At 45.8% G+C, this 25,193-nt stretch overlaps 1 protein-coding gene across 1 annotated transcript in view; it reads right to left on the bottom strand.

The window, feature by feature from the left end:
* Window positions 1-25,193, bottom strand: part of LOC147710001 (saoe class I histocompatibility antigen, A alpha chain-like) — a 323,941-nt gene that overhangs the window by 144,162 nt on the left and 154,586 nt on the right. Inside the window, exon 4 of the mRNA XM_086919304.1 lies at window positions 4,086-4,352. Within this exon, the coding sequence (XP_086775430.1) occupies window positions 4,086-4,352 (267 nt within the window). The remainder of the gene's footprint in view (window positions 1-4,085; window positions 4,353-25,193) is intronic.

Genomic DNA, 25,193 nt, shown 5'->3' with positions numbered 1-25,193 from the left:
TATTAAAGTGTTACTATGTGAGGAAATGTATTTATATATATTTTTTTAAGTTTATGGTGAACCTCACTAGTACCTAGCAAGTACTGTGTGTGTTAAAATATATATATATTTATATATTTTTTTAAATAGCGCTGAAATGTATAGGTATTACAGTGGTGCTCCGTAGACTTTTCTTTTATTTTTAATCAACAATAAATATGTTAAAAAAAATGAAAATACACTGTAGTACACTATATTTGTGAAATATAGTGTAGTACAATGTATTTGTAATTTTTGTACAAATGTTTTTTTCTTCTAAATTTTAAGTCAAATTCAAATTTATTTATTATGATAACGGAACTCAAAAGAGATCCACATAAGAATTCATAAAGTCATACAACAAAATTCCATAAAAAATACAAAGAAAATATACATAGTATTAAGTAATCAATATAATGTTAAAAAGCATTTAAAGAAATAAAATAATTTAAAACAAAACATTTCATCGGGGGGATTAAGCATTGCTTCAATGAAATCATAAGCAGTACGAATGCCCAGTTGGAGGCACATAGGTCTTAGCCATTTACGTCTAAATGCCATAAGGGCCGGACAAACGAAAACAACATGGTACATATCCTGGGTATTAAGGTTACAATGATTACAGATATCTGAACTACCATACCATTTGGACAGAAGGCAATTTAACGGGAGCAAATTATACCTTAACAGCAGCATAAATCGCCTAATTCCATGAGGAAGATTCCAGCATATGTATGGTTGGGGAGTTTTTATTTTACAAAATTTACCAATAGGGAACATTCCACTCACCGCTTTACTGGTCCCACTATCAACTCTAAAGCTCAGCTCCCAAGAGGCAGATTTTAAAGATAACTTCAGTTGGGTGTCAGATAATGTGAAAAGACTTTGTTCGTCTAGCTGTAGTAGCGCAACAGCCTGTCGGAAATTCCTGACAATGGAGGAATGAGCGTTAAAGGAACCCAACAACTCATTTTTTATTAGGTATCTCAATGTGCCAGGCATTCCTCTTGCAATGTTATAGACCCAACGCACCACACTCGCAGATGCCTGAGCCCGAGAGCTGCGCAATCCAAATTCTCGTCTTAAAGAGGAGGTAGAATTTGCGGTACTGACAGAGGCTAAATTGCGTAATATTTTTCCTTCAGTAGAATCTAAAAAATTCCAGCATGCCATGTCCACTATTTCTAATCCATAGATTAGGGATGCAGGGATTTTTGCTCGGAAAACCTCGAGCAATATGGAAAAATGCCTTCTGCCAGTCGCTTTGTAGAGGGAAATAAGACTCTTCCCTTGAACAAGGGCTTTTCTGTTGTTATTCTCCGTGTGGGCATTTTCACTAAGATTGTTCATGACAATCTTACCAAGGAAGGGATAAGATTTCACTACTTCCAATCTTTCACCCCCAATGGACCAGTAGTAATTTTCATATTTGGAATTTCTCTTTCTCTGAAAGCACATTATTTTACTCTTTGAGATATTGATTTTTAAAAAGTGAGCTTTAGCGTAGGAGGACAGGGCTTGTAAGCGGTTATTCAAACCTTTTGGGGTGAGGTCCAAGATTAAGATATCATCTGCGTACATTAAGCACGCTATTGGAGCTCTCCCCAAAAGTGGAGCAATACCATTACTGGTTGATAAAATAGCTTTGGGGAGGTCGGCGATATATAGGGAGAATAACAGGGGAGCCAATAGACAGCCCTGTTTCAGACCATTATCTGTGGGTATAACCCTAGACAGTCCTCGCTCGCCACCCATTAAAACTCTGCACCAAGTATCTGTATGTAGTGCGATAACTAATTTTAATAAACTAGATGGTATCTCTAATTTGGTTAACTTACTCCACAGCAGGGGCCTAACCACTTTATCAAAAGCCGTAGAGAAGTCAATGAAAGCCCCAAATACACCCCCTCTACGAACTGAAACATATTTTTCCACCAGGATTTGAAGAGCAGTAAGATTATCCAAAGTACCATGCTGTTTCCTAAATCCAGTCTGTTCCAACGGGAGTATTGCAGATTTCGTTACCCAATCATTTAAACTATTCAATAAACATTTAGAAAAAACTTTGCCTATGGCATCTAAGAGGGCTATTTGTCTATAATTTTGAGGTAAGTCTCTAGCCCCCTTTTTATGGAGCGGGATTAGTAAACTCCCCTTCCAAGAATGTGGAACCGTGCCATTAATAAAGCAAAGTTTAAAGACTGGGTATAAGATTTTTCCCCATAACGTGCTATAGGATTTTAGCACGGAAATTGGGATTTCATCTGGGCCTAGTGCACCAGATGAGCGTAAAGCTTTGATTGCTGCAACTATTTCTAATTCAGAAGGAGGGTCATATGGGGTTGAATCCTCCTGCAGTTTATCAGGACAGAACTTCTCATCATTGCTATTATATAGAAAGTACTGCAGTACTTTCTAGTTAGCACTGCGATAGTCCATAATACTTTGTTCAGATATATAGAAACTTACAAATAATTTTCCCTACCGGTTACCACTTTAATAAAGTGTTGGGAAAAAAAATCTAAAACCTAATATTTACCTGTATCGAAGGCCCTAGCCCAGAACTAGCCAAAGTGCACTTAAAACAACATGGCTGCCTGTAACTTTTGTAAAGGCAGGCGTTAGCCAACTCCATGATGCCTTGTCATCGGCATGTACAGCGGGACTTTTGTGACATTTTGCAAATCTGCTGCAGCAACAGCAATCTCGAAGTTAAAATACTTTGGGCCATATGTATGAAGGTAGCAATTAGCGATTCTGTAATAACGATTTTTAAGAAATCACTATTTCAGAATCGCTAATTGCTATGTATCAAGAAAATTGCAATTTTTTTGCGATTTCTTGATATTCCTTAATTGCGAATTCGCAAATTGCGAATTCGCAATTAAGGAATACTTTCCCATTCATTTCTATGGGCCAGGAGGCCCATAGGAATGAAGGGGAAATTTGCGATTCGCAATTTGCTAATCGCAAATTGAGAATATTTTCTAGGGTGCAGGGGTGTCCAAAGGACACCCTGTTGCACCCCTGAAATATGCATGGGTGCACATGTGGCGCACATACATGCCCCAAGGGCATGTATGTGTGTCACATGGCACTTTGAAAAATGCAAAAATATGCATTTTTAAAGGAATTCGCAACTTACCACTAACTAGAAGTTGGTGGTAATTTGCGATTCCTTAAGGCCAATTTGCGTTTTTTTAGGCTTCTTACATTGCATTTAAGGAATCGCAAAATCTGCAATTCCTTAAATGCAATCACAAAATAAGGAATCGCAAATTTTGCGATTCCTTATTTTTCAAGCAGATTTCCTTGATACATACCATTAGTCAAAATTGCATTCGCAAACGCCGCAATTCTGCGAATTTCGGAGTTTGCGAAGTCAATTTGGCTTGATACATATGGCCATTTATTCCTTAAAAATACTTTCCCTACTTACACTTACTACCATAAAGGATCATCCGCACACAATAATCTATAATCCCGCCTAAATTAATGTGAATCCGACTGGACGTTTGCCCGCTACATGCCAGTACAAAGTCTATGGAAGATGCATTGGTGAGAAAACAAGCTTTGGACCCCCCCTTTTTTCTTTACACCCCCTTGACGAATCTCAGTCAAATTTTGTGTCACCTGCCAATATAAAAAAAGGAATAGGTCCGCACAGATTTGTCAAATGGGCGCAAAGTTATTAACGGTCAAAAATCCAAGGAAATCCTGTCTCTGTGAACCCTAACTATACTTACAGAGTTGCTAGCGCCACTCTGTAACAACGATCCTTGATTCATTTTTTCTGAGGAGTCTAGGGTGGGGTGACCTGCATGGATCCCACTGGGTTTTCATACTCAGAATGCCCTTCCAACCTCAGCCTTTGGCTAAACTCACACATTTTCCTCATACTTCGTTTCAGGAAATCTGCAGGGAAACACAAAATGTCTACAACCCCGCATTCCCACAAATCTAACCATCAAAACAGTACTGCACTTGTGTGGCTGGGCCTGGCGCACTTGACAGGAACAAACCAGGGACCATGTCACAATCACCTGTTACAGCCAAAGTGCACTTACCATACATCACGGTCACAGTGTCCGGCAGGCTGCTGTGATACACCTCAAATCTATACGTCTTCTCATCTCCATCCTGAACTTCCACTGTTGTCCGGACCTGGTAGGTTCCGTCAGGGTTTGGTAGGATGTCCCTCGACTCCCAGGGCATCTCTACACCGTTCCTGACCCATTTCACCACAATTTCTCTGGGATAAAATCCATATGCGTAGCCAGTCAGAAAGGTTCGATCACTTTTCTTCTTTCTTGTAACCATTGTTTGAGGGGCAACTGGTAGGAAACACAATAAGTACAATTACACAATAAAATCCAGTATGTTATTTGGAATTACATACCAGGGACACTTTTTTTCCAGCACATGCTTTGATTACCCCCCTTCACAACACTTCCAGGACGCCATGAGCACCCGCACAGAGGGGGAACCTGGGTAGAGGGGCTGGAAGGAGAAGCCCCACCACAGCCATCTCGGATCACAGACTCCACTACATTGGTAGCTCCATCCTAAAGAGCTGACGATGCTACTAGGAGCTCAAGGAAAGGACCAAAAAGGTGACATGTTGGGGCTCACCCGCAAAGGCTCGATGGAGGTGAAACAAGATGATGTCAAAGTAGTGTTGCATAATACAGACCCAGTGATAGGATTACAGGGAACCTCACCTTCAGTTTTTATAATTAATTTATCAAGCGATTTACCAAGAAAAGCCTGAGGCAATAGAACACCGCACACAACACATACACAGGTTGCTTTTTATTCAAAACATTGTGGTGCTCGAGTCAAGAGGGCCAACCATTTTAATCTACAAAACCAGGAGAAAAATCTCCATCAAATTTAAAGAAGATGTGACTTACAACCCACACCCCAACAATTTCTTGGTTAATAACACCCTGATTAATCACATCAGCAATTGGACAGCAAATGCACAGACTCACAGAATTTTTTTTTGATAAATGGAGATTCTTTATTCATTAACTCTTTTAAAAACATATCCTTTTCTTCTTGGAGTTTTGCTGTAGCAAACGCATTTCATCCAAAAGGGGTTGTTCAATGTATATCCTAGGGTTTTAAATGAAGATTCTCCATCCAAAAGTCAAGAGCACCAGATAGTGCGCTATTGCAACACTCTGTATAGACACCTGAAGCTCCTGCAAACTGATCCAAGAGTGGAGAAAATGGATGCCCAGATATCAACTTTTAAGTTCTTAAATCAATATATGAACAAAGGTTACAATTCAATGATGGATGAGGTCTTGATAATAAGAAACAGCGTGGTCCAAAGTCAGAACCCGCACAATGTGGAGTACGGTAACTCCCACACATGTGGAGTAACTGTAATTAATTCATCACTCTGCATCTTTACCTGTGTTGCATTGAAAGGACTGGTTTAGTAAGAACCATAAAACCAAATTGTTTCGATGAACTGAGCTCATGCAATTATTTTGGGAGTAAGACAGACAAATATTGGTTGAAAAAGTATGATCCAATTAGCTTCCTGACTGCATGTTTCCTGCCACCGTACCTTGGCTGTGACAAATGGGAGGGGAGAAGGCTTGTACAAAACTCCTTGAGGAAGAGCGAATGTATCAGATAATAAGTTATTAGCTCCAGGTGACCCCAAGAAAGGGATCAGACATATCAACAGAAGGGTGAAGTGTGACAATGGAAGGAACAGGGGGCAGGAAAGCAAGCACAACGAGGGAACAGGGGGCAGGAAAGCAAGCACCGCAGGAGGGTATATACAGAGTATGATGGGTGTACCGCTGGGAGTGGGGTCACAGGTCAGGTCACATAACTCTTACCTTGCTTACCACGTTCTGCCCCAGGCCGTGCCGGATCTGGTAGCTCCACTCGCTGCACTGGCAGTACTTCCCCAGCTGTGGGTCCTCGGCGTGGGCGGGGTGCTCCAGGAGCCCCCGGTTGTGGCTCAGGCTGTGCGCAGGGGGCGCCCCGGGGCTCCCGGTGGGGCCGAGCAGGCGGGGCGACGTGGCGTTGCCCCGGCTGCCCAGGCACCAGTAGTCCGGCTGGTCCAGCAGGAAGGAGTCCGAGAACTGGCTGAAGCCGATGAAGAGCATGGGCACCCAGGTGAGCAGCATCAGGCGCTGCGTGTAGGGCCCCAGGCCGCCCGCCACGGGCATCACCTCGGAGTCGAAGTCCAGCAACAGCGGGCTGGGGGCCTCTGCCGCCGCTGAGCCCCACCTGGAGCCGGGCCCCGGGGAGGGGCAGCGCCAAACCATTCTCCTCCAGCCGTAGACCATCGCTGTGCCTGCTGTTTGAGGTGCCTCTGCTCCCCAGAGAGCCGGCTGCTTGCTTCACTGCCCGGGTCCCTCGCTGCCACCTAAGGCCGCTGCGTCGCTCCCCGGTCAAGGGCATGAATCATAATAGGATGGTGGGGAGGCAAGAGCGGGATGGTGGAGGACTGCGAGCAGAGGGAAGGGGGAGGTGAGCGGAGCCGAGCAACTCCAGAAAGAGCCGAAGAACGGCGGGGGGAAGACTGGGGGCAACCAGGTCCCGTCGAGTGTGTGTAGGAAAATTCGAGCTCCACCATGACACCACCAAGTTTCTCCGAGGCGAGGCAGGAATGCCTCGGAGAAACACGCCGCCGTTTTGCGACTGGGGGGCGTGTTTTTGTTTCTCTCCTCTTCCTATTAGCTGGAATGTAAAATTCCAGCCAATGGGAAGAGGAGAGAAAGAACCTAAAAACACCCCCCCCCCCTGAATCCGGGTTGAACGGAGTGACGCCCCTCTGCTCCAATGGCAGGCCTCAGTTTAGGAAGCCAGCCAATTGAGAAGAGGGGTGGGTTCAAGCCCCCATACTGGAAAACAACATTTCTCGCCAGCAAGACTGCGCAAGCGCAGCCTACGCAGGCCGAGACCTAAAAAGTATGTATTTGAATTTAACAATTAAAAAATATAAAATTGCTGTCTGTCAGTTACTGTACAACTAGGTAGGATGGCAAGTAAGACATTTCCATACCTGTTATTCTTTTGTGAACATGTTCCTGTAAAATGAAATCAGGCGAACAGGCAACACAATTGCCTTACCTAAAATTCTGCTGCCTGCTAGTAAAAGACGTCGATTCGTTAAGAGGCTCAACGGAGCAGACCTTCCAGGCATCAACTGTCCACTTCAACACAAATAGAGGTCGAACTATGGATAATAACAGAGGGGTTTTGGTCTGGATTTTTGGTGCAGGTGTGACTCGTGTAAATCTTGAGTCACAAAACAAAAGAAATGAGGTTGCGAGAAATCATTAGGTCTTCGCGTTATATTTCAGAGACGGCTGTCTTAGACCTGCTATATGCTCCCGGCTGAAACCAAATCTGAAGTTTATATGATACAGATAACTATAAGAGATGTCCAGACCACGTTAAGACGCTGTAGGGAAAGGCGGAGAGCAGAAGGATGACTGCTCATGAACCCATAGAGGTTCTACACGTATAAAAATGTCACCTTCCTTTCTTTGCAAAGGAAGGACCTTTTTATATACGAAATATGCAAATGTGCTCTGCACATAGCACCATCATAAGATCGTTAAGGGATAATATATGAAGATAGACATGTTTTGTATCTAACGAGACATCAGATGCTATGGAGACGGAAGCAGCTGAGAGCAGCTTTGTAGACTCTCAAGAAGCTGCTCGGCATGGTATTGTTGGTTAGTTGCTAGGTCTTCTACAAACGCCCTTTCCACAAAGGGGAAGAGTGGGAATGAGGGAGGGGCAGCTGTAGACAGATGAATATGCAGGTTGCATGAGAATCATTAGAAAACAAAAGGAGTGAGTGCTGTATTTCAGAATTATTCAAAGTGATCTCATATGGAGGTCCTGATCAAAATTACAACTAATTTTGGTTAAGATTAGACATTTTGATTTTGCAACTAGTCAGATTTTTTCATTTCAACCTTGACATTTAATAGAAAAAAATCATTTCCATTCTACTGTCCAAGTCAGTGCAGTGAAACCATAGAATGCTGCGCTCTAGTGTAATCGAAGGAAGCTCTATGGCAGCCGCTTGTCGTGGATGTGGGCCTCCTGTGCGGTGCACATAAAAAGCCAAATAGCTTTAACCTCTCCAAAGTGTCAGAAGTGCATAAGACATCAGTGAAGTGGAGACCAGCGCTAAACGACAGGAGGCCTCACAAAACGGCCTAGTAGAGACCTAAGCACCGCCCCAGGCTGCACCATGCTTGTTGGAACAGCTAATATTAGGCTGTCGGTATTAAGCATCACCTGCCCACTCATGAGCAAAGAAACAGTGTCGTTCCTGTTCTGGCTGAGGAGTGCCTCCTCGGGGGTGCGCTCGCGTGCACGACCAGAGGCCCTTTTCTGGCCGCCATGTTCAGACCCCGAAAAGAAAGGAAGGGAAGGACCCGGTAGGTTGAGAAGAGCACGCGCCAAGGAAGGATTGCGACATTTCAGGAGGGAGTGACGCAAAACACCAGAACACGACCTATGGCCTTTCGACATGGTAGAAGCTTGATTCTATTGAAGGGTTAATCCTTCGCAACGACAACAAATAAATGAACTATTTTGCTTTTAAAAGTGATGGGGGAAGGGAGAATGAGCGCTTTGATAATCACTTAACTGTCCTTTGCTGTCAGATATCTCAATGTAATTACACAAGAAAAAGACACTGGCTAAGACTAAGTGAATAGTTTGCCCTACTAACCTTCGAGTCAACACAAACATAAGAAGCATGTGTACCAAGCCTTATCCTGCGTCTGTCTTAGAGCTGATAATTAACATACAAATCACTGACAACAGGACTATTTCAAATTACTTTTGTTAGCAAAGACTGGCGCAGGCAGTACAAGCACAGGTAATGAATGCACCAATTGGGGTATTGGGGTTCAATCCTCAAGCTGTCTCGGCAGAGAGAGGATAGAAAAGCATTTGCAACCAGTGGCCAGGTGACCCATTAAAATTCCAATTGACACAGTGTCTCATTATAGAGTAGAGCCCAGACACCAAGGCCAGTCAGACTCCAAACTACTGAGGAACCAAAGCCCAACTGGGTTTGTAAACATGGCGGGTCCTGGTTGGGAGGAAGAACAAAACCGGAGGGTTTCGAGCCAGGAAGGCAAAGATTCCATGTGGATTAGATTCAGACTCTTTCTCCCAGCTCCGCATGCCATGTGGCACAGGAAGAGGCAGTGGAGCGCTCTGGGAGCGGTTGATTCAAAATATTGCGAGATATCGATCAGCCGCAGACAATCAATATGCTTACATCATAAAAACAGCTGAATTCATTAAGAGTAATCCCGTTTTGAAAGCAATCAATCTAAATCAGATATGTGCATTGAATTTGAATGTATTGCTGTTACGTCAAATGGAAATAACGCTAGTACTGGCAGAATCCGTGCATGTTGCAAAACATCAAATTGCTAAAACTATTTTTGTTCAATTTGAATGCTCATGAAATGTTAAAAACGCAGTTAGAAAAAGTACATGTTTCAGTTAGCACAACAATTTTACTTCGAATTCAAGGTCTCAGCCCCCTTCTAAGATGCCCGCTGTGTATGTATAGAACATGCCCATTTCCACAGTCCTTTAAATACACGCCTTGGCAAAGAGGGCAGGGGGAATGGGAGGAGGTGGAAGAAATAGTACCCTCATCACAGCGGGAGGGCAAGAATAAAGAGGAATTTATCTATACTTGGCCGGTGCTCTTCAGCTAAGAACGGTAGTGATATGTCAGCTGTGTGACCCAGTTAAGAGGCAGCCACACTGGAGTCAACCAATGGTAGGGAGCAGGTGGGATCAAAGTCTTTTTACTGCATACAGCATGTCTTGCAGATAGTGCATGCGCGCTGCTTAGCTAGACCTAAAAAGGGACACTAATGGCCACTGTGGCAGGTTGTCTAGGACATGAAACTTGATAAAGAGAAACGTTATAATGACATGAATGAGGAGCATTGATGGAAGAGGGGTTGATTTACTGGCCCACCAGCTGGTGAAGAGTAATGAATTCATTTTTCTGTCATGCTGTTGTGGTATCCTTTCAGTTAGGTTTCAGAGAATCGCTCTCTTTTCCGTTTCGTATGACTTCATGTGACATTGCATGTTATTGATAAATTAAAATGCAGCTCTCACAGGGCGTTCCTATGTAGTGATTTTGTGTATATGCCAAAGGGATTTAAAATGTGTGTCACAACCATGAAATCAAGAAAATGCCCCCTTTATTAGTCTTATGACCATCTAAAAAAAAAACACAAACACGACCCATAGCGCAACAATCAAGCAACTTCTCATACAGCCTCCCTCTATTTAACTGTACACAAGTGAAGTGTGCCTCTAGAACATGCAACTGTGACTTTTCTTGCTTTAAAGTATGCAAACATTATAATGATATTTTCCATTTGTGTTCCCAATTCATCAACTTTCACATGAAGATAGAGTTCTTCTCAAGTTTTACACTTCATAGTCAATATATACATGGTACACTGAAGATTCTTCACCATACACTCTTTGACCACAATGTGAGAAGTTGGCCGGGCATATGCTGTCCACTATTTAGTGGGCACCTTGCACCAATCAAAATGACCCATATTAATGGTAGGTTAAAGACAACCTTTATAGAAAGCTATCCTAGTGGTAGCTGTGGAGAGCAGCCTTCAGGCTAAGTCTCGAAGGAATGTAAAGCAGCTTGTTTTACCAGTCTATAATCTCGTGAATGAGCAAACGAAAGGAGAACACACCAGGTATATATATATATAAAATATATGTATTTATTCTAAACACATCCCACTAGTCTCTTTATGAGGCTAGAGGCAAAAGTACATTCAGTAATTTATCAACACACAGTAAATTAGCACAATATACGTTGAGCCCTAGGGGCGTACCAAATCATATATTGAGAAAGTGGTATAAGAATCACGAATGGCATAGAAACAAGGCCTAGAGCCTGTAGAACCGCTGGGGCCACCAGGAACCACCCAAGGTAGTGACACAGGGGACCCAAGGGGGATGCGTACAGTGTCTAAACACAGCTGCGAATCACCAATAACGTCTATGGGGAAAGTCGTGGTTAGAATTTTAAAGATAAAGGATACTTAGAAGAGGGCTTGGAGCAAACCCTTTTAGAACTAGGAGTTTCTAGAGCCAACACCCACGGGAGCACTGGAGTACTCGAATTACCTCACTCAGGGAAGCCGGGTGGATAGGTGTCTTTTGGTGTCAGGTTTCGTCGTCGTTTTCAATGGCGATCTGCTGCAAAGTGCTGCTGGCGTCCAAGTGGAAAGTGTCCGGTGTGATCCAAGCCTGGATCGAAAATAAGAAGAACCTGAAAGCAGAGGGGACAGAGTCTGGGTCACTTGCCAGTGACCAGGAGGATGATAGGTGGATGCCCACCGATGTCAGGTGATTTCAGATGAAGGAGGAGAAGCTGGACTCTTCAGCCATGAGGACCAGGAGGCGTCGACGATGACCAGGTTCTGGAATCGAGCTGTCCCATGAAGGATGTCGAGTGCTGCAGTGTTGGTTTCCGGATTTGGACCAAACAAGCCTTGGCAACAGCAACCCACGCAGAAAGCAGAGATTGGCTTCGGTGCAGACCAGTAAGGTCTGAGGGACTCACCACTTGGTAGGGAGTCAGGGCACGTCTGGAGAAACCAGGGAAGCCCACAGAAAAATAGAGTTACCTTCGAGGGTACCCACCAGTCAACGGACCAGGGATCGTGAAGGAGCCTCGAGCGGAAATGCAAGAAGCGGGCTCAGGGAACACTCATGAAGTGTAGGTCCACAATCTTCAGTGTAGATGTTGCTCGTGGCTTGGGCTACAAGTAACCCAATGCACAATTCCCGGAAAGCTCGGGAAGTCGATGCACTAGCAAAAGTGCACGGTGTCCAGAGGTTCCAGTTCCACATCACTCGTGAGGGCTGCGGGTCCCAGCTTTGCTGGGGACTCGGGTCGGCCTTCGAAAAGTCTGGAAATCCTCATCCTGGGCTGCAATTACATTGGAGTCCGGCGGGAGCTTTAGAGATGCAGACCGGCAAATGCTTCATTGGTGCCTGTTTGAACAGGGGAGTCACTCCTTGACCCCAAGGGAGATTCTTCCGTCCTCTAGTCTTTAATAGAGCATGGAAGTTCCAGGATTCAGTTTCAAAGTTTCGTCCAGGTGTAATCTAAAGTCCTGTAGCAAGGGGTCCCTTACTTATACTAAGAAAAGGGGTTGGAGATACTCTGGGGACCCACCTATGGGAGGTTTCGGACAGAGGGGTGGCTACACCCATTTCCTTTGTCCAGTTTTGCGCCAGAGCAGGGGCTGAGTGTCCCTGCCACCGGTTTGAACTGGACTATGCATAGGGACACCAAATGTGCCCCCAGTGCAGACTTTCTGGCACTCTCAGAGTGCACCAACCCAGCCCCAATACACTAAAGCCTGTCTGGGAGGTGGTTACACCTCCCTCTGACAGGAAACCTATTGTCCAGGCCTCCCCTGCCGGAGTTTCGTCCTGCAGCAGGAGGTCAGACGCATTTTTGTGGCAGCAACATCCATTTTGTGATGCTGGGGCTCGTTTAAACTATTATCGGACAGACCAGTGTGTACATTTCTCTCCCTCTAGAAGAGTGGAATTCTACCCCACTGCCAGTACTGGCAAGGGGGTAGGATTCCAAAGTGTTTGACACCAAACACGACATGTTTCCATGCAGTCATTCCAAAATTAGCATCTACAGCAAGGTTATAATGCACTTAAGAGTATATGGTCTGGCTGCATCACAGAACAGCCTCAGAGAATAGGCTCCGAAAGCTGCAGAGGGGCTCTGCTCATGCATGGGCACCCTCTCACACAAAACCAAGCACTCTGCCTTCAGAATTGATAAGGCCTGCCATAGGAGTGACTGATAGGCTTATATGTGTCAGTGATTAAAGGTAGATATAGGTGACCTATATCTTAGTAAGGGGTGCATGCACCACCTTACCCAGGGTGCAGTAGCAGTCCTGTGGTGCCATTTTGGAAGGCTTCCCAGGGGTGGCATAATACATGCTTCAGCCTCTGGTAGGCCTCTGGGTATGCCCTGAGTACCTGGTGTACCATATACTAGGGGCTCACAAGGTTAACCCAGTAACCAATCTGCACTATACCTAATGTACATGCAATCAATTTAGAGAGGAAGCAGCTAGGCTGGGGTTCTGGATAGCAGGGCCCCAGCCAGACTAAAATCGAAAAACGGTGAAACACCAGCAAAAAGTGGGGGTAACCATAGTAAGCAGATCCTACTCTCCTACACACAAATACAATGCCAAGATGCAGCATTATTGGAGAACCACATTTCTATTGAACTTAGATTGGTAGTCAGGAGGCTGGTAAATACTGAGCATGACTTTCATATTGCTTGTCGAAAATCATTCATTTGGAAATAAACCCATATTGTGGCCAAACCCCCATCTTTCTCCAGAGATTCCCTTCCAACCCTTTCAATCTGTTCTACACTTACCTGAGGAAACGCAGCTTCTCTTGCCACCCACCGCCGGACGAGTCACTTTGGCAGTCTTGTTGTGCTGGTCCCGGTTGGGAGTGGAGATCGCCAGCCGGCACCACATATCCCAGCATCCCTAGCGGCAGCGGTAGGAAACGCCGCCCACGCTACGCCACAGCGCCAGGAGGCGCTTAAAATCAACGCAGGGCTCCCGTAGTGCGGGATGCGCGCGGCCGTGCCCGGCGCTGCCCGGGCACAGCCTGGGCAGGAGGCGGGCCCATCCATGCCCGTCAGGGTCGGCAAGAGGCTAGACTGGGTCACCCCCATAACATCATCAGAACTCTGAATGACTGCCCTGTTGTACGGCTACTTACTGGAAGAGGAGGTGAGGACAAGGGAAAGGTGTCTAATTGCTGTCTCCTGTCTTACTAACAAACGTTTGGAGGTGACCAAAAGGCCAGTTCGGTCACTTTAGGCCCAGGAAAATACAGAGGGCCTCGGGACAGAATTCATCCAGTTTCTTTTAAGGCACTGGACTGTCACCTATTTATTAGTCCCTCCAAACCGGTTATTTGGCAGGATGAGTAAGCGGAAGGCAAATGGTTCCATGGTGGGGGGGGGGGGGGGGGGAGGGGGGGGGGGGAGTGTAAAGGGGACCCTTGATGCCTTCTTATTGAGGGCAGAGTCTTTTTTAGTTCATGAAATCCAGTTGGCTGAGAAGAGACTCTCATTGGACTCAATTGTGCCCCAAAAGCGGTCTTCAATGGGTGGGTAGTATAGCTACAATTAAGTTATGTCGGTAATCCAGCAGGTCAAGATAAACCAAAAAATGGTCACATTGTAAATGGCTTAGATCCTGTCGCTTTATCACCACAGTTGGCGGGACCCCAATCCAAACCTTAGAGTTATTACCTGATGATTTGAGCCCGCCAGAGATTGATGTGGAAGCAGGAGAGCTTTGATTTTACCAGGTCAGGTAGAGGGAGTCTCCACGCCGGCCACGGCTCCGACCAGTGGCGAAATTACCTAGAGGGAAGGCGGGGAGGTGGTTACCCGATCCAAAAGGGCTTTATTAGACAGAAGCATCACAAACAGTGCTGTCACCCCATCAGCTGGTTCTACGGCTGCAGTAAAGCGAACCCGGGGGGTGGGGTCATATTGTTAATGGCAAATCAAAGCAGAAGGGTGCACCAAAAACGACCAGGTCTAAAGACACAGAAGGATCCGCAGTTAGACAACAGTTTCCAAATTGCGGAGAGGCAGAAAAGGCTCGGGGTGGATATGGAATTGTGTTCTAGGTTGGAAACAATGTTAACTACCCACCTAGGGCCCATACATGAGAACATTAAACTGATAGAAGGGAAATTGTCCCTGCTGATTGCACAGAATAGCGTTCAGACAAATGTGGTTACGGGGTACCCAGTTAACAGCTTGGGGTATTAGATGGTCCCATTCCCCCAAGGGTTATAATTCCTCTAGAGAGAAAAGAGGGTGGGACACACGTATGTGAACAGCTGGAGGGAACAAAGGAGGGTGCAGATAAAGAGCAAACGGTGGGGCCCATGGACGGAAATGCCTCGAGACCAAGAGTTATTGTGGGAGACATTAGGTATATGAGGGGGGAAACCGCAGTACAAAACCCGAGCGCTAACTTAGGCCGCATAAATATAGAGGGTATAGCGGGTAGAGCACCTACACCACATGAAATAGCGCCCTCCTCAAGTGACTTAGTTAGGTGTACTGCGGACTTGCCAGTTCTAGATCTGCCGCCGGCATCCTGCCCATACACAGTAGTCTTGACAGGGGTTCCGGCCCTTAGTGGAAATAGAGAAGAAACCCCGCAAATGTTGATTAATAAGGCGGCCTACTGGCTGAACAGTAATGCAGATTTCAACATCTCAAACCACAGGCACATATTAATGGTGAGAAGGGTGTCCTGGATTGGATGCAGTAGGAAGAGCTTTCCTGGAGAAACTGTGATCTTAAATCTAAGGTTTCCAGGGATTAGACTGTGTAGTAAGGGTTATATGTTAATTTCTATTCATTTCTATAATGCTATTTTAACAGCATCGCTGCAGCAGTAATTTTCGCGCTACGCAGCTTTTTTCTAAAAGCTGCGTTAGATGACGAGCTCAGCTCGTCATCCGCACACGCCCCCCGTGGCTGATGACGAGCTGAGCTCGTCATCAGCATCGAAGGGGTTAACGGGACAGCCCTCAATAAGATTGAATGAACTGGAGTGTAGGTTGGCAGGTATACAAGATCATGGGGCATGGATGTCCCAGTTGGTGTTACTCTGCGGCTTTAACTGCCACCTGTGCCCAAATGTGAAATTCAGAAGTAGGGAATTGGTCTTCCTGCCCACTGGAAGAGGGTCCGCACTTAGAGCACACAAGGGAGGGAAAGGAGTTAAACAAGGTGTTAGGTACTCATGCCCTCACACACACTATGGACCTGATTAAAGTAGGGGAGGATAGATTGGTCCATTCAACCTTTAAAGGTAGAGGCTGTGATTCTTTTATTGACTTCATTTTTTTTCCAATACGTTAAAGCATTGGATTTTAGGTTTCAAGATACATGTAAGCATTTTTAGTGATCATAATCCTTTGGTCATGTCGCTTAGGGACCCAAATTTGATCAAGCACTCTGTTCGATTGGGGGAAGGTGGTACAATAAGTGCACTAATCAAGGAAGGAGGCTTAGATGGTCCCAGGTTGAAGGTGAAGCCTTTTACAGAGCCTTAATGGCGGATAAAGAACAGCATGTTTGTCAGTGCCAGTATATTGATGGTCTACTCAGGAGTAAATCTAACAAAAGGGGAAAGGAAGACCATAGGTGGTTTGACCATCACTGCTCCTTTGCCCTGAAGGAGCTGAAGTTAGCACTAAAAGCTGTCCCTAAGGATAAGACACGGGCCCTCTATAAACAGTCAGTAAAGCGACGCAAAACTTCCTTGCAACAGCAGGTGTGGGAGAATTTGAGGGAAGCGGTCGAGTCTAAGAACACGACCTCCTTCTGGAAGGTTATTAATGACCCCTGCTTCCAAGATGCTAATAAACCAAAGGTAGCAATTCATATCCTGCCACAAAACTGTTACAACGGGATAAGGCTCACGTTAAGATGGAATTCCAGAAGCATGTGGCCTCCCGTTGGGAAGATAGGGAGTTGATCAAACCCGCTGTGAGAGCACACCTTTTGACCAAATCTTGTCTTGGTATTGAGCCTTACTTGTCTTTTATCCACAATGCCCAAGACAGATTTTTAATGTCACACTTCAGGCTAAACCTATTACATCATAGTCTAGCGGTGCCGGCAGGTTACACAAAATCCACGGAGTTGAAGGGCCCATGCGGCTGCGACCATTGGTCTCCGCAGGATACCCTTCACTTTGTTTTACTGTGTCCCTGCTACGTGCGCCATAGGAAGCTATTCTTAAAAAGCATTTTAAAAAACACAGGTTTTAAGGAGGCTAAGGTGGCTCTACTGTTTCTGAAGCTGTCCACAGAGGTTTTAACACTTTGTTGCACCGTAAACATTTTAAGGTCAGCATTGAGATTTAGAAATACAAGAGGAGAGGGGTGAATATATATGGTTGTAGTATTGGCATGTTAAAGGTCCCAGCAATGAAATGGGTGGAAGAGGGTATTTTTTATATAAGGGATTATTTATTTGTGTATCTTTTTAGGAGGCTGTTTAGGTCTCGACCTGCCAATGCGCATGTGCATTGCTGTCGAGACATATAGAGGGCCACACGCAAATCCTACAAAGAGCTTTTGGATTGCAGATTCTCCCCAATGCATGTGAGGCATTCAGTTGCGAAGCTTTGCCAGCGCGCGCTCGGCCTCACTTCTCACTCACACCCCATATGCTCATTCCCTCCCACTCGCTCGCTCCCCTGCTCCCCCGCCCCCCATCCGACTTGAAAGCAAGCCGCTCGCACACCCCCATTCCACCATTTGTGCCTCGCATCAGACATCAAAGGCTCTACTCCCCCGCCCACTCAGCCCCTCCCCCACCCCCACAGCAATGCAGAGAGCTTGTTTTCTTTGGGGATGTCTTTGTTTCTCCATCACTAGCGGAGGCTCCCACAGTTTTATCTCACTCCCTGGTTGTCCTTCTCATTCCCTCTTTCTCCCACGCCACCTCCCTCTCTGTGTCTGCCTCCCACTCTCCGCTGCCGTTGTCTGTCCTCTTCCCTTCTTCTCCCTCCATCTCTATCTTTTCTTTCTCTGTTCCTCCGCTCTCCTTTTGAAGTCTGCTTTCTTCGTTTCACATTCTGAATCGTTTCACATTCTGAATCTCTCCCTTTCATCTTCGTTTCGTCCCTCGTTTATTTACATTTAAACATCAGCTGTTGTGTGTTTGAACTTGCTGGTGTGGCCCCTTTATCTCCCTTTTTCGGCTCTTGCCGATCCTCTGCGGCGTATCTTTTAGTGGCCTCTTTCAGTGCTTTTTTCCCTCCGTCTCTGTACCATCCCTCGCCCTTTCCAGCTTTCTACTATCCACTCTCCATTCACCCCTCTTGCCCCCGTCTTCTTCTAACTCCTCTGTCCCAAATGTCTTCGTCTTTTTACATTTTCCTCCTTTTAGGTCGCTTTCTTCCTCCTTTTCTTTGTCCTCCATTTGTCTCTTCCTTCCTACCTTTCTCCCACGGTCTCTAAGTGAGTCTGTTTTTAATGAACCAATTACATTTATTTTTAGTCATGGAGTTTTAGTTATCGTAACCCTCGTGTGGGATGGAACCGAAGAGCAGCGGATTATCATAACAGTGATGTAAACAGGTCCATGCTTTCTGTTGAAATTAAAATGTTAATGCCAACTGAAAATGGAGAGGGAGCAGAGATCAAAACTGCTATACATAATTTTCAATCTAGTTTCTTAGTTCACTATAGTTTCAAATCCAGGAACATTTACTGGTAAGATCATGTTTGTGCCTAGGGCATGACATAGAAAGGGACTTAGGAAGAAAGGGAGTACAAAAACAGGTCTGAAAAAGACTTAGGCCGGCTACTTTATACCCTACTGCCAGGTACTTATTTTGGTGTTCCATTCTTTCCAAGGTTTAGTGCTGTTTCTTTCTTTTCTAGTTCTTGTGCGGCTAGGGACAAAAATTTGACAGTGTTACAAGACAGTTGAACTGAAGAACCGCTGAGGCATTTTATGACGGCCGCTCTGCATGTCCGGATTTGATTTTCTCTTAAGATTGGCCTTAAAAGTGACGTCCTTAGGTTATGTAATGCCGGACAGAGGTATAATAGATGTAGTAGTGACTCTGCTCCGTTGCCACAGAGGCGACAGTCCAGGGATGGCCAGGTCTGTAGCCATTTTGGGGTGAGATCTTTGTTTGAAAATGAACCCAATCTCAGTAAGGTCAATTTCCGCTTGTATTGATCTCTGAAGCATACTTGCAGATAGTTGTGGTTTGATATGCTATAGGATGGAATCACAGCCCATGCATGACTTTTACGGGCAAATATGGTTTTGTAGGATTGAAATGATAATTTTTTTATTGATTTGTTTGTGATTATTTTGAAAACAGAGTATGACATGGGTGTTTGCCAGGCTTCCTCCAGATTTAGCGTTTGAAGTGCTTGTTTTAAAATTTGGCATATCAAATTTTTGTTCGTTGATTGTATTTCTACCTCCTCCCAGCAGTGGTCGGCAAGCGTGTTGTCTTTGGTAGCCCTCATACGCCAGTAATATTTGGCCAGAACACCTTGTCTGGCCTGCGTCTGGTTCGTTAATCCATATTCCAGGCGTATCTGCGCCTGAGAGACGTGTCGTGGGATTAAAAACAGTTTTTTATACAGTCTGTACTGAGATAGATTTAGCATTTGGGAGTCCTTAGTATCCAGATTTCCGAGCCATATGTTATCGCAGGCAGAAATTTTGCAGCCACTACCTTTAGGAGATGGTTTGTTGAACTACCACTTAGGCTTTTCTGTAAAGTTTTAAAAGCAAAGCATAATTGTTTGGTTTTTGAGTTGACATGTTCTAGATGTTGTTTGAAACTTAAATGGCGATCTAAAAGAATCCCCAGATATGTATATATTTCTACCTGCGATAAAATACTTGAGTTTATCCTCTAGATCATGGGTACTCACAAACTTTCTCTCGGGGGCCAAATTTACATTGTGGTTTGGGTCCGAGGGCCGCACTGGTGGGGGCAGGGTCAGTGGGGGAGGGGGCGGGGCTAAAGCAACAACAACAAAAAACGTGGCCATGAGGTTGAACACCGGTCCCTGCAGCGGACGCCTTCGTCCACTGAGCCACCAGACCCGGCATACACACATCTCTCTTTCTCTCTCTATCTGTTTCTCTCTCTCTCTCTCTGTCTTCCTCCCTCCATCCCTCTCTCTATCTCTGTCACACTCCCTCTCTCTCTCTCTCTCTCTCTCCCTCCCTCCATCCCTCTCTCTCCCTTTCTCCCTGTCTCCCTCTGTCTCACCCACTCTGACTCTCTCTCCCTCACTCTGACTGTCTCACTCCCTTTCTCTGTCTCCCTCTCTCTCCTTCCCTCTCTCCTCCCCTCTCCCCTCTCCCTGACTACCCTTCCTCCTCCCTCCCTCACTCCCCTTCCCACTCTACCTCTCTCCCCTTCCCTCTCTCCCTCACTCCCCTTCCCTCACTCCCTCCGTCACTCCCCTTCCCACTCTCCCTCTCTCCCCTTCCCTCCCTCATTCCCCTTCCCTCACTTCTGCCTCCCTCTGCCTCCCTCACTCCCTCCCTCACTCCCCTTTCCTTACTCCCTCACTCACTCACTCCCCTTCCCTCACTCCTTCCCCCACTCCCTCACTCCCTCACTTCTGCTTCCGTCCGCCACCTCCCTCACTCCCTCACTTCTGCTTCCCTCCCCCGCCTCCCTCCCTCTGTCGACCTCCGCCCTCTGTCTGTCTCCCTTTCTCTGTTTCCATTTCTCTGTCTCCCTCCCTCTCCCTCTCCCTCTGTCTGTCTCCCTCCCTCTCCTTCCCTCTCTCCTCCCCTCTCCCCTCTCCCTAACTACCCTTAATCCTCTACCTCCCTCACTCCCCTTCCCACTCTCCCTCTCTCCCTCCCTCACTCCCTCCGTCACTCCCCTTCCCACTCTCCCTCTCTCCCCTTCCCACTCTCCCTCTCTCCCCTTCCCTCCCTCCCTCACTCCCCTTCCCTCCCTCCCTCACTCCCCTTCCCTCTCTCCCTGCCTCATTCCCCTTCCCTCACTTCCGCCTCCCTCCCTCTGCCTCCCTCCCTCTGACTCCTCACTCCCTCCCTCACCCCCCTTTCCTTACTCCCTCACTCACTCCCCTTCCCTCACTCCCTCACTCCCCTTCCCCCACTCCCTCACTTCTGCTTCCCTCCGCCGCCACCCTCACTCCCTCACTTCTGCTTCCCTCCCCGCCTCCCTCCCTCTGTCGACCTCCGCCCTCTGTCTGTCTCCCTTTCTCTGTCTCCATTTCTCGGTCTCCCTCCCTCTCCCTCTGTCTCTGTCTCCCTCCCTCTACCTCCCTTGACGTAAAGAGTTTCACTAACTTCAGAATGCTCTTGCCCCATGAACTCCTATTCAAGAGGACTAATTCTCAGCAGTGGCTAATCTTGATTCATTTCACTTTCTGGAAGTAGCATCTCTTACGTGCCCTCACTCCAGACAGAGTGCCACCAACCTTGTGAACCCTGAGGTGTTCCTAGACCCTTGCCACACTATGATGCATTATATTCTAATGCTAAAATCATTGCATGTCTCTCCAAAAGCAGCATAGACAAATGCTCTTCTTGGGCACTCCCAAGCAGGATGAAGAAGCGCATGACCCCCACCTACCTTAACGGAAACTGCCCTTGACTCGATATTGAAGGAATTAGCTGCATTACATTTAGAGCAGTGCAGCTCTGTGGTAAAATGTCACCTTTTGTAGACTGCTAACAGAATGTGTCTGCCAGGGCTGAGACAGCTTCCCGCTTCCAGCCGCACCCGAGCACTTCACACGTCTTTAGAATGACCATTTGCATGTTAGATGAGCTTTGTTGATTTCACCTCTTCTTAGGCCCCTGCAGCTCCGGTCTGTGGGCGCCGGGTGATTAATTCCAGTGATAGGCAGAGCAGGGCTGCAGGGGCCTAAGAAGAGGTGAAATTCACAAAGCTCCACTAACATGCAAATGGTCTTTCTAAAGACGTGTGAAGTGCTCGGTTCGGCTGTGTGTGTGTGAGAGACTCTGCTGCTCTGCCTATCACTGGATTGAATCACCCGGCCCCCACAGAGCCACCCGGCAGTGATTGCAGACATTCTTTAATAAAAATGTGTTCCTAAAACACGGGTATGATGTCTGCGAGGCCCGCGGGCCGCCAGGGCAGGCTTGCCGGGCCGCCACCGGCCCGCGGGCCGTACTATGAGTACCCCTGCTCTAGATGAATTTGGGGCGTTTTTTATGAGTGCTGGAAAAACATAAAACATTAAAAAAAATTAAATCGATTATCAGTTGTTCTTTTGAAATGTATATTGCTAGTTGAGTGATCAGACGCTGTAGACCAAGCAGGGTTTGAAAGAGTAACACTATGTTGTACGCATATTGCAGACTTGCTATTGGTGTCTTTCCCAATTTGGGTGGGTCTCCACGAATGAGACTAAGGTTGCTTTCTAAATCAGCCGTGTAGATGTTGAAAAGACACGGTGCCAGAACGCATCCCTGTTTTAGTCCATTTTGTGTTGGAAATTTCTTGGTTAAACTCCGGCCATCCCCTTTTTTTATCTGAACCCAGGTTTGTGAATATAGGTTGATGATTGCTTCTAGTAAATTGGAGGGGATTCCCCAAGCTTACATTTTAGCCCATAGCTTGGCTCTTGGCACTTTATCAAAGGCTGCTTTAAGATCTACAAAACTTGTGTAGAGGATGTTTGAATTGGCAATCGCTTTCTTTGCTAAGAGGGCGAGTGCTGAAATATTTGTTCAAGTCCCCATGCCAGCTCTGAACCCAGTCTGTGTTTTCGGGATTAGACTTTTGCAGTTTACCCATTTCTCCAAGTCTGCCAATAGATTTGTTGCGTAGATCTTTGCCTCTACATCTTTAAGGGCTATCAGTCTATAATTGCTGGGGTCTGAGAATGTTCCTGACTTATAAATGGGTTGAAAGATGCTGCCCCTCCAGGAGTCAGGTATGTTTTCAGTCTCTAAACTATTAGAGAACAGAGGGGTTAGATAGCAGGACCAAAACTCTGGGTCGTACCTGAACAGTGCATTTGGTAGGCCGTTGGGGCCGGGTGCCCGCATCCAATCTCAAGTGTTTTATTGTATGCAGAATCCGCTTTTGAGTAATCTGTACGGGTTCTACTCTTTGCGCGTGTCTAATAAAAATGCTGTGGTCGTTCTGTACTTCTCTGATTTCGGTATGAAGTTTGCGGTTGGATAAAGTCTTTAAATCGGTGACTGATATGTCCGCCGATGACCATTGTTCCTTACTCTGACCCCTAGCCTCTGATATTTTCTCCGGACTGGAACACCTTTAAACTCGTTTGTGTTATCCCTAATGCTGTCTATTGTCTGTTCAGTTCTGAAATTGTATGTCTCTTCAATATGAATGCTCCAAGATTGTTCTGTTATGTCAGAGGTAAATTGGCGATGTTTGCTATTTAGCATGAAATTGATTTTTGCCCAAAACTGATTCGAGTTTCTCTGCTTACTTGCGTGGAGCAAGTTGGCCGAAAAGTTTTCCTTGTATGTTCGTTTGGCCACCTTTATTTTGTGTTTAAGTTCCCTGTTTGTCTTTTCTATAATTATGAGAGAGTGTTGTGAGGGTTGGAGACCATTAGTTCGAATTAACCTTAGTTGTTTGTTCAATCACGTTTTTATTGCCCGTATGTTTGGGGTATACCATGGCCCTCCTCCGGTTCTGGGGGTTTTATGATCTCTATGGGTAGGTTGACAAGTTTTATTGATGTTGTTTGGGAAATACTCCCAGAGCCCCGTAATATCTCCAGCGTGGGCTGCGTCTGTAGGTGTTAACAACGACTGGCATGTCTCCATTATTTTGTCGATGTTCTTTTCGCTTCAAATTAGCCGTTTTAGATTGTAAAGTTGAGTCCTTAATGTAAGGGGATTTGCCTGCTCTGACCCAATTGGAGTGATGGTTAATGTAAAAGTTTGAGGGTAATGGTCACTTTCAACTCAGTCCTGATTTTGAAAATCTGTTATGTATGGAAATAGATCAGGGTCGGCTAGCGTAAAATCAATTGTTGATCCTATTTTAGGTGTAACCCTCGTGAATGCGGCTGGACTGTCCAAAGGGCCCCTACCGTTTAATGTGTGTAGAAAAAGGTCTTCTAATTTTGCATAACATTTCTTGCCCATAAGGTCTTGTCTACTTCGGTTACCCTGCCTTGGCTGTATGAAGCTCGGTAGGTTGCGCTCTTGACCTTGGATTAAGTTCATATTAAAATCTGCTGTTATTATTATGTGGGCACTTGGGTAGGTGCCTTTTAGTGTTTTAATTGCCGCTGTTAATTGATTAATGCTTTGATCCTTCTCCTTTCTTGCTGGATGGAAGTAGAGATTCAATATTAGTAGGTCCATTGAAGATGAAAGCTCTACTTTGGTACATTGCATCCATGAGGAGTCAAGATCGATGCTTATGTCTCCCCAGGAGAGGTCCGTAGATATATACGTCAACAGGCCCCCTTTGGCCATTCCATGCTGTGCCTCCTTTTTTGCTGGAATGATATTTTCTTTGTAGCCCACTAATGGGGAGTTTTTTGTCTGCCAGGTTTCTTGAAAAGGGAGTATATCATGATGTTGGATAAATTCCACAAAATCTTCCTTCTTCTAACTTTGCACTTATGCCATTAACATTCCAGGAGCAAATACTAATGCCCCTTGATTTCCTTGGTGGTTTGCTTGAACTGGTTCATACTTTTCCCACTGCTTAGGTCCCAATGTTTTCTAGGGAAGTGCCTCGAAATCCGCTGCTTCTCTTTGTGTAATTGTAATTGTTATTTGTCTAGTTGGTTGACCCTCATCTTCCTTGATACAGGTTCGATCTGGGCCTTTTGTACCTTTTAAAAGGCTCAGTTTCTGTGTTTGTTGTTGTTGCAATGGGCTAGGTTACCGCAGGGGCTCTACCTTTTTTAGTTCTATGCCCCAATTTGAGAAGTCTTCCCTATGCTGCAGGATCAGGTCTGTGAGGCAATAGTCAGTACATGTTAAAATTGTGGAGTCTGGACCAGTTAGGGCGGGTTTGGTTTAAATTCTATACTTTCTAAGTCACTGGATTTTATATGACTCATAGAAGGTAATTCTTCTAGTAATTTTAGTATTGATCTCCTGTTCAAAATGTCATGTGGTCCCCTTGAACTATATTGCGGGATAAGCTCTACTTTGTTGCTTGTGGTTAAGCGTAGTGAGTCTGTGTAATGATTTTTCGCCCTGTTGCTTGAATTCACAGTAGCAGCGCAGATTAGATCTTGATCTGGAGGGGCAGGACTTTGTTGGTTGTGGGAGCTGTAACCTGCGGTGCCCCTAGGGATCGAGGCAGGAACAACCTTGATTCCAGTCTTTGACTCCTCCCATTTCCCCCCTCCTTTGCATGTGCTGCTCTCAACTATATCCGCTTGTCTATTAATTGCTGTCATTTCTATGTTGACACATCCACCCGTTGGTATTGGAGGGTTAGTCTGAGAATCCACACTGGGTGGTATGACCTTTTCTTTCCCTGCCTGTGGGTAGAATA

This window comes from Lissotriton vulgaris, chromosome 5 (assembly GCF_964263255.1).
Source record: "Lissotriton vulgaris chromosome 5, aLisVul1.2, whole genome shotgun sequence".
NCBI lineage: Eukaryota > Metazoa > Chordata > Amphibia > Caudata > Salamandridae > Lissotriton > Lissotriton vulgaris.
The sequence above is the reverse complement of the archived record's forward strand: the minus strand, read 5'-3'. Positions and strand labels throughout refer to the sequence as shown.